Raw genomic sequence first — 13,723 nt, 5'->3', positions numbered from 1 at the left:
GGTAACTTCGTCTTTAGGACAGTGACTAAATGCCAGGCTTTTTACCTAGCTCTTACTTACCCTGAGGGCTGAGTTAGGAGTTAGTATGTTATAGCAAAAGCAGTTTCTTAGTGCTGACTATATGCATAGCTATCATTATTTTTTATTCAAGTTTACAATTCTGAAGATAATTTATAGTACAAGGCTATAAATATTGTTAGTATACTCAAGAATGGTCACTTTCTGAATGGCTTCAAGATGTTGTATATTTTCATTTAATATAGCTTTCTTACCCCTCTGCCTGGCCGTCATGTCTCATTTCTTTTATACCAGGATCATGTGGATATCAGCAAGCTCCCTCTCGTGTAGTGATGTGGTATTTCTAATCTCTGAGATTTTGGAAACTGACAACCGAACTTATTTGAATTGTATATTTTTAAAATGAATTCCCAATTAATTTTTCAAGGGTTTGCATCCTGATAATAATGTTCGGAGGCTTTCTGCATAAAACTTGGTAACATTTTGAATGAACAAACTTGCTTCCCTTATCGTCCCTCCTCTGCTGTTCAGAGAGATTGCATTTCTTGATTTTCTGATATTACATTCGTTAGTGTATTGGTGTGTAGAAAATTGAATCTTCAGTCCCTAACACAATAAGCTAACCTTCTCAGTGGAGTCTTTAGTGATATATTTAACGTGTTTGATGTTTGGCTATGAAGCTTATGTAAAAAGAATAATAAGAGCTGGGCGGCGGTGGCGCACGCCTTTAATCCCAGCACTCGGAGGCAGAGGCAGGCGGATCTCTGTGAGTTCTAGGCCAGCCTGGGCTACAGAGTGAGATCCAGATCAGCTAAGGTTACACAGAGAAACCCTATCTCAATAAACTAAACTTAAAAAAAGAAAGAAAAGGAAGGAAGGAAGGAAGGAAGGAAGGAAGGAAGGAAGGAAGGAAGAAAAAGAAAGAAGAAAGAAAGAAGAGAAAGCAAGCATTACAAAAGCTTTGAAATGGTGGATTTGAAAAGGTACTTTAGATTCAGAGTAAAATGTATTGAACATTGTTGCAACCTAATACTCAATGAATGTGATATGTATATAAGCATTTGTATATATCTGCATGTATGTATGATATATATTTCATTTAGTATATGTAATTTAACATGTTTACAAAGCAATATTTACTTTTCTATGTGCAGTGTATATTTTTCTTACTTTTTTACATAATAATTGTTTTATACTCATTGACTTTCTGTCCTCTGATTGATTTAATATTCAGTCCCAAAGCATGTTTAACTGGAGGGAGCAGTTAGACTCCTTGTCCTCCAGACTTCAGAAATATCACTGTTTCTGAGCTTTTCCCGAGTTTCTTTTGAGTTTCAAATGATTTTAACGTGTTGAGCTTTTTATAAACTAAGTTATTTTAGGTTATGTTTTGGCATGTCCTAAGAGTGATTTCCATGCAATAGAAATTGAAAGAAAAATGGAAAAACATTGTTTTTGACACTTTCATAGGGCCATGCTTATAGTGCAAGTTTCCAGAAGTGATTTTTATGCTGTTCCAGTAGAAATATTACAAATTTTAAGTACTTTTTCCTCGTTATTATTTGAGGGCTCCATAGTTTACACTTCTTCATGTTGTTAGCAGTAAGTAGATGATTTAACTAAAGTACGTTGACTGATGGCTCTGAGAGCCTGCCCATGCCTCTTTCTTCGGCATGTGACTAGTGCACTTCGACCCCTGCTGCTGTGAAGCTGACCTTCAAGGCTGCACACGTGTTAGTGTAGATGAGAAATGAGCTGAGATACCGCAAACACCTGAGCATGTTGTACAGTTTGAACAGCTATAAAGGCAAAGGAGAAATTGTGTTAGACGCTAGCTCTTTTAGCATGTGTGGCTCTGAGGGAATAAGAAATTAAATAGAAGCAACAGTTATTTAATATGATTTTATCGCACAAAGTATTTTGTTTAGGAATTTTAAAATTAACTTTTCTTTCCTTTTTTATTTTTTGCTTTTTCTAATACCATCGTCATATAGAGGCGTTGATAAGGAATGTTAAAATCATTAGATTTTTTTTCCTGTCTTTACTGAAATTGGTTTGTTTGAATAGTTTTGTCCTATTCCTAATCATGGAGAGAAGAAGGCATTATTTCTTAAATGGTTACAAAATTTTGTTTGGTTCTATAGAAAACCTTGTGAATAAATATTCCTTTGTCTTCCTTTTCTTGACTGCTCTCAGGTTAACTGAGTTCTTTTTCTGCTGATACTTCCCTGGTGTAAGGTCTCTGCTTATTTCTGATCAGCCAAGTCAGATAGCAGCCTGTGTCCTGTTCTCTGCACTGTGGTCAGAGCTGCTGGGTCCACTTCCCTGACTGTCACATGCTGCTCTGTCAGGGAGTGTGAGCACATGTGATTGAGTTAGACTTGGGGGTTTTCTTTCATTTATTTGTTTATTTTTTTAATTTATGTGCACTGGTGTTTTGCTGTGGGTATTGGATCCCCTGGAACTAGAGTTACAGACAGTGGTAAGCTGCCATGTGGGTACTGGGAATTGAACCCAGGTCCTCTGGAGGAACCACCAGTGCTTTTAACCACTGAGCCATCTCTCTAGCCCTGAACTAGACTTGGAAAGCTTGCGTTTACTTATATGTTTTCAGGCTTTCAATAGCGTTAACTTTCTAAAAGTATTTAAAGTTTTGTTTTTCTTTTTTCTTTCTTTCTTTCTTTTTTTTTTTTTTGCTCATGTAAGAATCTGTCAAAACTCCTTAAGACAGTTATCATTGATGTGTCTCAAGAGTGCTTCCTTATGTCAGAGTATTCAAGTTTGGGAGATGACATGGAAATTCCTTGTCACAGTCTATTCCATTCATCACTGCTCTGGGGAATGTACGATACTGTTTTTGAAAATATGTTTAAGGTTCTACCGATGTACTGGGCAAATGTTTGTTGAGATTCTCTGTGACTTTTGCATAGATGTTTTATAAGTTAAAGACTGCTGTGTCAGAAACATGCTAATGTTTTCTTCACTAAAATTGGATCATTTGAAGAGGCTAGTTGATCATGACACTGGTTCTTGGGAGAAAGCACGGACCCCTCCGGATACAGCGTCAGCTGTGTTCTAAGAAGTGAACATTTCGTGATAACAGTAATAACCAAACCTTGACAGAGTTACCAGTATACTGTTTTCTGAAGTTTTAATTTTTGGGGGGGTGCTTTCGCATACATTTTAAATTGAGCATTGTTCTGACTCCTAACATCAGCTTCTAAAAATGTTAGCTTCATTTTCAAAGCAAGTTAAATCAAGTAAAAAAAAAAAAAAACTTATAAACTTATACAAATATACAAATCTCGTCTTAAACATGTGAATCTTTGCATTTGTGAAAAGAAATAAAACTGCCTCCTGTTGACAGAATTTTATTTTCTCACACACACACACACACACACACACACACACACACACACACAGTGAGAAGTGTGGCCTGTTTTGCATTTTGCACATCTCTTTCGATTCAGTCAGCCTCACTACACGTAGCTGACTCCAATATCTCCCTCAAAAGTCTTCTCTGGTGTCATATTTTATATAAATCAGCTTTAAACCTATAAGAAAATGAGGATTTAAAACTGGAAAATACTTTAATTGTAGTAGGAAAGTACCTCATTAGAAGTTTTACTAAAATGATGTGATTTGGGGGCCTCCTTGCTGAGTGTTATGACCACACTTTGAAAACTAATGCATCAGAGCATTGCTTTACAGCTGTTACCTCTCATTTCATGCACCTGATTCTTAGTAATAATACACTAACTTCAAATTAGCAGTTCACATCTTAACTAAGAACACATTTCTGATTTTTGTAAGAATATATTTTCTTGGTTTTTGTGTATGTGGGTTTTCTTAGATTTTAAGGGCGTTGTTATTACAATTATTTATTTATTCATTCTTGTATAGCCCCATCCATGTTCTTGCTAATAATTTTATGTTTGTATAGATAAGATCACAAACCCTCTCATTTGACCCAGACATTTTACATTTAGAAACTTGTTTGATCACCTGCCTTGTTCTTTGTCTATAAGTGTTTTTCTAATTTACTTGGTGTGTATGGAGTTGAAAGAGGCATGGCATCACAAGGAAGGAGACAGGAGGTCCCAAGTACAGGGTCCCCATTATACAGTGAATTCTGGATGACTAACATACCACTAGGTGACAATTCTACTCCTCCACTTTGTCGTCAGTAATCTGCCCTGAGCAGTACCTGGAGTAGGAGAAGGGACCGAACAACTGAGCAGGGTCCCACTGGCCTAGAGAAGAGGGCTGGTGCATCCATAAGATTGGAAAGAGCAAATGCAGCTGCAGAGGGTAGCTGTGGAAGCTGGTTTTGTTTTGAACTGTTTCCACGTTTGCAGGAAAACAGAAGGAAATGAGTTGAGAATGAAGATAAGGACCTTGTACCTCACTTGTCCTGCCCCTCCTCCTCCTCTCCCCCAGTCTCCCTCCCACACCCATCAACACACTCCTCAGCTATGGGACAGCATTTCTGCAGTGGCCTCCTCCTTGAATTGTCATTGTTTTCCAGGATCTGCCACTTTCAGACTTTTCCTGCTCTCTAAGTTCCCAGCCACGTTCAGTCTTCATCTTCCACCTCGGATCTGCCAATCTGCACACATCAGAATGCAGCTCAGTTCTTACCTGGGACTTTATCTTCTAGCTGTACTATTTATTCCTCTGGTAACTTGTCCATTCCATCTAAATACTCTGCCTGTAAGGATGGCCCTGAATCTAAGTAAAATAATCCATGGTACCAGACTGCTCTCTGATGCCCCTACTCTGGATGTCATAATTTCTAAGCTTTGTTAGCACTGAAGGCTTACTGAGTTCAGAATTGAGCTCCTGTTCTCTACCCAACCTGTGAATAAAACTCAGTATTTCCAGTCCTTTTTCATTTCAACAAACTCAGTATTTCCAGCCTTTCTTCATTTCAGCAAATGCTATTCCATCTTTCTAGTTCAGTATGCCAAACTGAGGCATTTGTCCTTGACTCCTTTATTTTCTCCCACTCTGCATCCAAACTGCTCTCTCTTCAACATAGAACCACTCTGACCTTGGTCCCAGCTTGACCCTCTCTCCTGATTTAACATAGTAACAGCATTCTCACCCGTCATTGTGTTTCCCCTCTTGTCCTACAAGCTGTTAACACAGCTGCGGAGTATCCTATTGACTAGGTTAAATTCCTCTTTACTCAAAACCCACCGCTGGGGCCTGGAGAGAGGCACGGTTCATAAAACCTATTGCTCTTGCAAAGGACTGAGGTTTGGTTCTCTGCACCTTCATAGTGGTTTACAACCGTTTGTAACTCCAGTACCAGGTAATCCAACACACGTTTCTGACCTCCACAAGTACCAGACACACATGGTGCACATACATAAAAGCAGGCACTCACACACATAAAAATCTAAAACAAGAACGCAAACCTCCAGTAACTGTACACATCTCAGAGAGTCAGAGCCATGAACTGTCCTCCAGGGATGCTTGTGTTGTGCGCTGCATCGCTGCATCCTCAGTTCTTTCGTTGCATCCCTGGTGTTTTCTTCCTCCCTTCCGTGGACACCACATTGGCTTCCTCGGTTGTTCCCTGAACTCAACAGGAAGCATTCCTCTTACACTGGATCTTGTTCCTTTTGCCGGAAATGTCAACTCCTACTACTTGTGTGTGGTCTGTTGTTTTGTCTTCCTCATGCTTCAGTGTCTGCTTAATGTTAATGACATTTTTAAACCTCGAATCCTGAAGGCACTTTGCTCTTGCTTTATTTTTTCTCTCTACTTCTTGTCATATGTTTTATATAATTCTCTTGCTTTTCCTTGCTGCACTGTGATTACCGCCACCACTACCCTTCAGGGCTCAAATACTGTCAGCTTCACGAAAATGAAGTTTTGTCACTGTTCCTACTTCTGTGTCCCCAGGGCCTAGAAGAAGGCTAGGCACATTGTAGGCTGTCAGTATTTGGTGTGTGTTAGATAGGTAAATGGATGAACGAATCACACATCAAGAGATATGCTTTCCCTCCCCTTTGCCCTTTGGTGACTAAGTGACATTGGGTAAGTCAGGTGATCTTCATTCAGCTTTTTGTCTTCTTTAGAAAACGGGAAACAAAGTAAGACCTATCCCAAAAGATTGCTCAGAGTATCTGATGCGCGAATTGCTATATATTAATTCTGTAACTAGAAAGCCCCACAAATGTTCATTGTGATAAAGACAGGGAAAGAGAAGGGGGGGGGTGATGGTAACACAGTGAGATATGGGAGAACCAAAGCCATTTCATCCTCTGCCTCTACCTTCATTAGCATGAGGATAGTACCTTAATTTCACTCACATAACTTCCATTAAGGACTGTGTAACCAAGGACAGGAGTTATATCCAAGTGTGGTCCTCTGGGCAACGCTCGGTTTAATCTATTACTGGTCTTTAATGAGTAAGCCCAGGAATTAAAAGTATAATACAGCAGTTTGACTCAGTAAAATATCATGTCCTGAATGTAGTAACAATATTTTACATTTATTTTGTGTATCATTTTAAATTTTTCTTTTTTTTTTTATACTTTACTAAAATATTGGTCTGTAACACAGTGGGAGGAAATAAAAGCATGGCCTTCTCCCCACAGGTAGCACTGTTCAAATACATAAAATAAGAGGTTTATTCCAGGCTTGTGCCCCCCCCCACACACACACTCATCTCTCTCTTGGTTGTCCTGGAACTCGTTCTGCAGACCAGGCTGGACTCAAACTTACAGAACTTAGTGCTTCTGCCTCCCCAGTGTGAGGATTAAAGACATGCTCCACCACTGCCTGGCTAGCACATGTTCTTTAAAAGTGTTCAAAAGTGGGGCTGGAGAGATGGCTCAGTAGTTAAAAGCACACACTGCTCTTGAAAAGAACCCAAGTTCCATCCATTCTTAGTACCCATGTCAGGCAGCTCCCTCATGCCTGTAACACCAGCTCCATGGGATCTATGCCTGTGGCTCTGGGGCACCTGCCCTTTTGTGCATACTACCCCACATAGACACAGATACACATAGTTAAAAATAAGAAATAAATATTTACAAGTTACAGTACTTAACTAATGCCCCAGGATACCCTTAATTCATTTATAAGCAAAAATTAGAATGTTTCTCTTAAAATTGAAGAATAAGATTTATATTTCATATAATTTGAGACTAGCATTTACTAAGCATTCTCACCTGTTTATAAACCTATATGAAAGTTAACTCAAAAAAATTAACTCAGACATAGTCTCCTTTAAACATCAGGGTCATACCACTTCTGCTCCAGCTGTGGCACTCACACATACATATGTGTTCTCTCTCTCTCTCTCTCTCTGTCTCTCTCTCTGTCTCTCTATCTCTCTCTCTCTCTATCTCTCTCTCTCTCTCTCTCTCTCTCTCTCTCTCTCTCTCTCTCTCCTCTCTCTCAAGATAGGGTCTTGCTTTCTGCCTAGGCTTGGCTTGACCTCCTCCCACAGAGCTCAATAAGTTGGATCACAGGATATTACATTGCACCCAGAATAGTGACTGGTCTTGCCCCTCTCTTTTTCTTCATAATTTAAATCTTGAATCACATTTCTGTCTGCACAAACCTTGGTTTTTAAAGTTTAAAATCTGTAACTTGGCGGTCATTTATTGGTTGGTTTGTGCATGACTAACTTTAGTGGGGTTCCTAGGTTCCAAAGCTTAAGTTGAGCCTGCCGTACAGTTTCAGTGAGAGTGGTGTTAGAACGTAGCCCCCTTTATTGGCAGACGCTGTTGCCAGGGTTCGTAACTAGTTCAGAGGGTCTCCCTCTATGAGGAGACTCAGAGCTGGGTTTGAGGGTGACACTCCTACCTGGTTTAGTGTTCCTGGATTGTGTTTAGTGTTCTGGGATTCAGAGCACTTTACTGCATTGTAGAAAGATTTCATCAGTGTGTAGGGAGTTAATCCAGGTCAGGAGTTAAATGATAGATGTTTGACTTTCCAGTTTAGACAAACCTTACTCCCCTTATTGTTGGAGATCAACAGAAGGTACTGTTGAGCTATAAACATTGACCACATAGACATCAAAGGTTATTTCTTATGACCATTCTGTCATACTGCCTTAAAGAAAGCTGTCAAAGTCATGTTCTAACCATCTTTGAAATTCTATCATCAAGTTAAATTCATACATGTGTGTGTCTGTGTGTCTGTGTGTGTGTGTGCTTAATTTTTAATTTACCAACAACATCATAAGTTAATGAATAAAACTTATTTATTTTGTGAAAGAACAACAGTGCTTTGGGAGTAGCCTTTTTAGACTTACTTGTTTATTAAAAACTGGAAATGGTCAAATTAATATTTTCCAATCTAGTTATTTGAGACTAGTTTGCTTTTATGATAGTTTTTTTTTTTTAAGAAAATTAAAGTCAATTTAAAAAAAAAAAGAGTAACTTGGTTTTGCTGATTATTACCAAACTGTTAGGGAATTTCACACATCTGTTTCAGAATGCAGCTCCTCATAGACTACTGCATTGTTCAATTTTAATAGGCCTCATTTATCCTGTAAATAAACCTACATTTTCTTACCTGATCAAGTGAGCAGCCAATAGGGGTCAGATGTGGCAAGCGCTTTAACAAAAAGCACATGTCTCCTTTGGGCTGGAGTAGAACCATATCGAGATTCTTGAAGTTAGTAATGGCAGGAAAATTTATGCTTCCCCCTGTTTTCCCAATTAAATCAAGGAGCCTTTTTTCCTAAGATTCTTCTGTCACCAGCTGGTTCCAATACTGTGTGTGTGAATATTGCCTGGGGTGTCTCCATCCTACATGGTGAAATTTGGCCAAAGCACATTAAGTGGGTAGTGTGCACTCTGAGCTAGAAAGCAGTCCTTGTTAAGGGCCTTATTTTGGCCTTCATCATTTGTATCTGAAGTCGGCCTTATTGTAAGGTTTATTACAAACAAGTTGCTATAGTATTCTCGGGGCATAATAAAAATCTATAAACAAGGTAATAAACTAATTGAAGACATGTTGAAAATAACTAGTTGGACATATTTAAAAGAATGAAAATTTATCAGTTTTGAATATTAGAGTACTTGAAATAGTCATTAATATATAATTAGCTTCAATTAATGTTTAGCTTAATGGCAGATTTTCAGTTTTGCTTCTGGTTGGGATAAGTAGCTGAACGCAGCAGTTTCACCACAAAACTCTTGCTAAACTCTCATACTGATCATTGTAACATATAGATGCCTTGTTTTCCCACTTAACTCCTGCTTTAGAATTGTTGTGCTGTATCTGTTCAATATACATATATACATTTAATCCTCATATATCTGCTGTCAATAAGTTTATTATAAAATAAAGGACCATCCAGTAGAATTGAAGTCTTAAAAATTAGTTTATCCAAATTCCAATTTAAACCAAATCTATTTAATTGTAATTTGTGTATATTTACTATAATAAATTAAGCATAAAATTATATGGAAATATAAAAATGTTCTAGGACTGAAGATGTGGCTCATTGGTAAAATGCTTATCCAGCATACCTGAGGTCCTAGATTCAATCCCCAATACCAGAAAAATAATTTTCAGTAATAATCTTAAATGCATTTTAGTATATTTTGTAGAAGATAAGTATATTCAATAATTGCTGCAGATAATTTCTGAGAGGTTGGTATAGCCTGTAGCATTTTCTTTATACTATATTGTAAGTAGACATTAAGAGCTCTGATGCTGTATTACTCTTGGACTTGACATTTGCAGCATGCTGTATTCATAGAGCGTTTTCAGGGTAAAATATCACCTAATGCTGTGCTATTCTAAATATAGGAGTGCTTCTGTTGCTATTTTTCCTTTCTTTTCAAAGTGTTCTACTTTGATCAAAGTTGACATGGGATATAGAAGGAAATAAAAATCTGGCTAAGAATGTGGCTTCATAATGTGTGTTCTTGCTCTGTTCTGCGGTATTGAACTGGGTCTGAAACAAGAGCAGAAAGTTAGGTTGGTATTCTAATGTTCAAACCTCACCTTTCTCCTTGAGTGATCTGTGAATGGGAAATCTCCAGTGTCTTATAAAATTAGTGACTGAGTGGGGTTTCTACTGATCACTTCAGAGATGAACAAATGGAGACATTTTAAAACTCAAAACCGACTGGCATGTACTTTGCCCTTTAGTTGGCAGAAAACTCAGTTGTGAGAGTGGCCCAGAACACTGATTTTCTTCCCACTTCAGCTGTTCCAGCTGAACTACAGCTGTAAATTTCTTTAAAAAGAATCGGTACAGGGTGGCAGTACTTCTTATAAACTCTTGCATGTACTTTGTAAGTGCAACAATCCCCACAAAATCAGTTACTAGAGTTAACGACCAGTTTGTTAAGGTATTAACACTCTTGAGCTGGGAATGACCAGTTTGGGGAGAATGATTGCTCAAATGCTAAGATAATTCAGTAACACATTCAAATAATGATCCAGATAGTTAACAGTGAATTCCTGAGGAAATCCTATCAAAGTGCTTATACCCTCTACACTTAATAGTCAGTGAGCTCATCATGGTTCATGTTTATAGCCATATATACCAAAGAAATCATAATAACTGGGCTATTTTGTCAAACCTACCCTTATTACTTGAACAGATTTGTCTAATTCACATCCAGTTATTAAGACCTACTTCTCAAAATATTCCATTTGTACACCACTCTGCTCAAAATTTGCAGAGCCCTGAGTGCCACACCAATGTACCAATGGTTGGCAGCCTGTTTTTGCTTGTGATGCCATTAGGGAGGATTGCTTTAAGTAACTCTTAAGGGAGTGCCCCTTTGGAAGACCCGCTATTGTATAGACGGGCTATAGTGGGATAGGTAGAGTTTACAACTCAAGAATCCTGATGAGGAAATCACACCACCTGGCCCATGTTTCTTGTAGAAAGTAACTGAAAGAGCAAGAGATGGCGGCCTTCAGAGGGAGAGTTTTCCTGGGCTCTACTGTAGAAGATGTTGTAGTAGCTCACTCTCTTAGGGTGGGAGCTGAAAATGGGGAAGGACGGTCTGGCCAAACCTAAGAGATACTGCCTTCTGAGAAAACGTTTTTCCTTTGCACATATATACCATAAAAACTTATGTTAAACATGATTTTCTGTGGCAGGTAAGCATAATTAAATGTCAAAATATAAAGTTATGATTACTGAAATCTATGAATTATAGATTGCTTTGTTGACATTGGGAATGTCTGCTTTTATATTATTTGGAAGAGTGTCACAAACTGTATACCATATTTTTCTCCAAATAAAATTCATGCCCTCAAATAATAGTTAAAATTCTATGTTTGGTACAGCCATTGGATTAGTGGCCTCCATCTTAAAACTTTAAATATTACTTTCTCCCCCATTACTGTTTCTTAACTTTACATTTAAGATGATGGTCTTTGTTCATACCACTCATTTTTCAAGGTCTTCTTCAGCTTTTCTTGTTTTCAAATAAGAGATCTGAAATTTACCTTAAAATAATCCACACTGGCTGGGTATAGTGGCACATGCTTTTAATCCCAGCACTGAGAGGCAGAGGCAGGTGGATCTCTGTTAATTCTAGGCCAGCCTGGGCATCCATGGCCAAATAGAGAAACCCTATTTGAAAACAACAATACAAATCATACTCTCTTCTACAGTCAGATTTAAACTTGTTATAATTTTATAAAGAAAAAATTAATATTTTAATACAAAATATCTTTCCTACATATATTCTGTTCTAAGCAGTTGAATTATTAATTCATAGTTTTAAGGTAAAAATATTTACTTGTCTTCCTATGTAAAGCATATAATCATATTAATCTGTTTTTTAATCGAGAGGAATTATTTTCATTGCTGGTATAAATAATTTGTTCGGGCAGAACTGGAAGATGGATTAGGGCTTGCACACAGGGTAAGCAAGCCCTCTACCAAGGTGCTACACTTCAGTCCTGGTTTTTGTTTGTTAAAGTTGGGACAGGGTCTTTCTTACTAAATTACCAGGCTGACCTTGAACTCACTATGTAGGCCAGGTATTGGATGTGTGATCTTCCTGCCATGCCTTGCTGGAATAGCAGGGATTATACATGACCCTTGTTACAATTGCTAAAATCAATTCTACACGATATGTTTTCTCAATTTAAAATAATTCTACTTGAAAGATTATTTTATCAGGTAATAATGTTTAAAGTTCTTGGCACCTGATAATAATACCTTATGTGGCAAAAAGTTCCTCAGTATGATATAAAAATGTTTAAGACTATTATAACTGGGAAGAGATTTTGAGGGCAGACAGACCTGTGTTTAAATCTCTGCCAACTTTTCCAATGTTATGTGATAAGTACCTACTTTCTCTAAGCTTGAGTTCCCTCATGTGAAGGATGATAAGATCTATTGAGGACTATTCTGAAGATTCAGTGCTGTGCCATCTGTCTAAAATAGGGCTCTTTTGCGTGGTAAATGTTGAATATGTGATTATTGTTAGTCACTATTGTTATTAATTACCTTGTTATACATACTAACCTTGAAATCAAACTGAGTCACTTATATATGCTGGGTAAGTCTTCTACACTGAAATCCCTAGCCCAGAGTATTATCACTTCAGAACTCTGGGACATTCCCAGACTGTAAAGAATTTGTGGCTTTTAGCAGTTTCTGATGAAACTTTATTTCTCCTGTTACTGATGCTATTCTACTTATTTCAGCAATTCACTGATGATCCAGATTTCATTACCTCTAACTCAAATGTACTTGTTTATGATATCTTATACATAATGACTGCAAATCAACTGTTTTAATCTTGTATTTGTATTCATTTGTAAGGAATGGGCAAACCAATGACACAATCTACTTTATACTAGGCTACTGAGTACAGTAAATTTCTAGAAATTAAATTAGTTTCCCCAAAAATATATCATGTAAAATAGACATCTGTCTTGATACTCACAATTAATATAAGTGTGATTCAGAATTCATATTTGAAATAAGAATCTCAAAATGTTTTCCTGATCAAGTTACATGAATATTTGATTTAGCAGTTTAAAGATTTTTAGTATATACTTCACTAACTTGAGTTATGGTATGTATACATATATGGCTTCTATCATTGTAACCATGATTTTTTTTTATCATAGGCAATGAAAACTACAAACAAATAGCAATGTGTGTGCTTTACCATATAAGCATGGATGACCGCTTTAAATCAATGTTTGCATATACTGACTGCATACCACAGGTAAGAGACTTAAGTGAGGACAGCATTTAAGAACTATACTCATAGGGAATGGGGAAGTGGGTGAATATGATTAAAACACATTGTACAAAATCCTCAAAGGCCTAATTTAAAAAAAAAAAAAAAAAAACCTGAATCTTTTTTTAAAAAATAAACTATGAGTACTTTCACTCACTCTTGTCTCTTAGATCTCCTATTTCTTAAAATGCTTCTTAACATTAATAGTATGGTTTTTATTAAAAATTTGGAAGTACAGAATTAGTGCTGGGCATACAGCTTAGTGACAGCACCATTGTCTAGAGTGCTTGATGCCGGTCCCAGCAACAACAAATACAGATGGATTATCCATACCCCAATGATAAATGACTCCTTTGTACCCATCCTTCTGCATTTTCTTGAGGTTCCATTTATTTTTTATGTGTTTGTATGAGTTTTGCCTGCATATTTGTCTGTGCACCACATGTGTGCAGTACCCACAGAGGCCAGAAGAGGGTGTCCAATCCCTTGGAACTGCAGTT

General features: G+C 37.4%; 1 protein-coding gene across 4 annotated transcripts in view; it reads left to right on the top strand.

Moving 5' to 3' along the window:
* The window catches only part of Kifap3 (kinesin associated protein 3), a 133,598-nt gene that overhangs the window by 46,120 nt on the left and 73,755 nt on the right, over positions 1–13,723 (top strand). For all 4 annotated transcript variants that reach the window (XM_036202184.1, XM_036202186.1, XM_036202185.1 and 1 more), the window contains exon 11: positions 13,108–13,208. In XM_036202184.1, the coding sequence (XP_036058077.1) occupies positions 13,108–13,208 (101 nt within the window). The remainder of the gene's footprint in view (positions 1–13,107; positions 13,209–13,723) is intronic.

The sequence above is a fragment of the Onychomys torridus genome, chromosome 11 (assembly GCF_903995425.1).
Source record: "Onychomys torridus chromosome 11, mOncTor1.1, whole genome shotgun sequence".
In the NCBI taxonomy this organism is placed as follows: Eukaryota; Metazoa; Chordata; class Mammalia; order Rodentia; family Cricetidae; genus Onychomys; species Onychomys torridus.
This window is presented reverse-complemented; position numbering and strand designations above follow the sequence as displayed.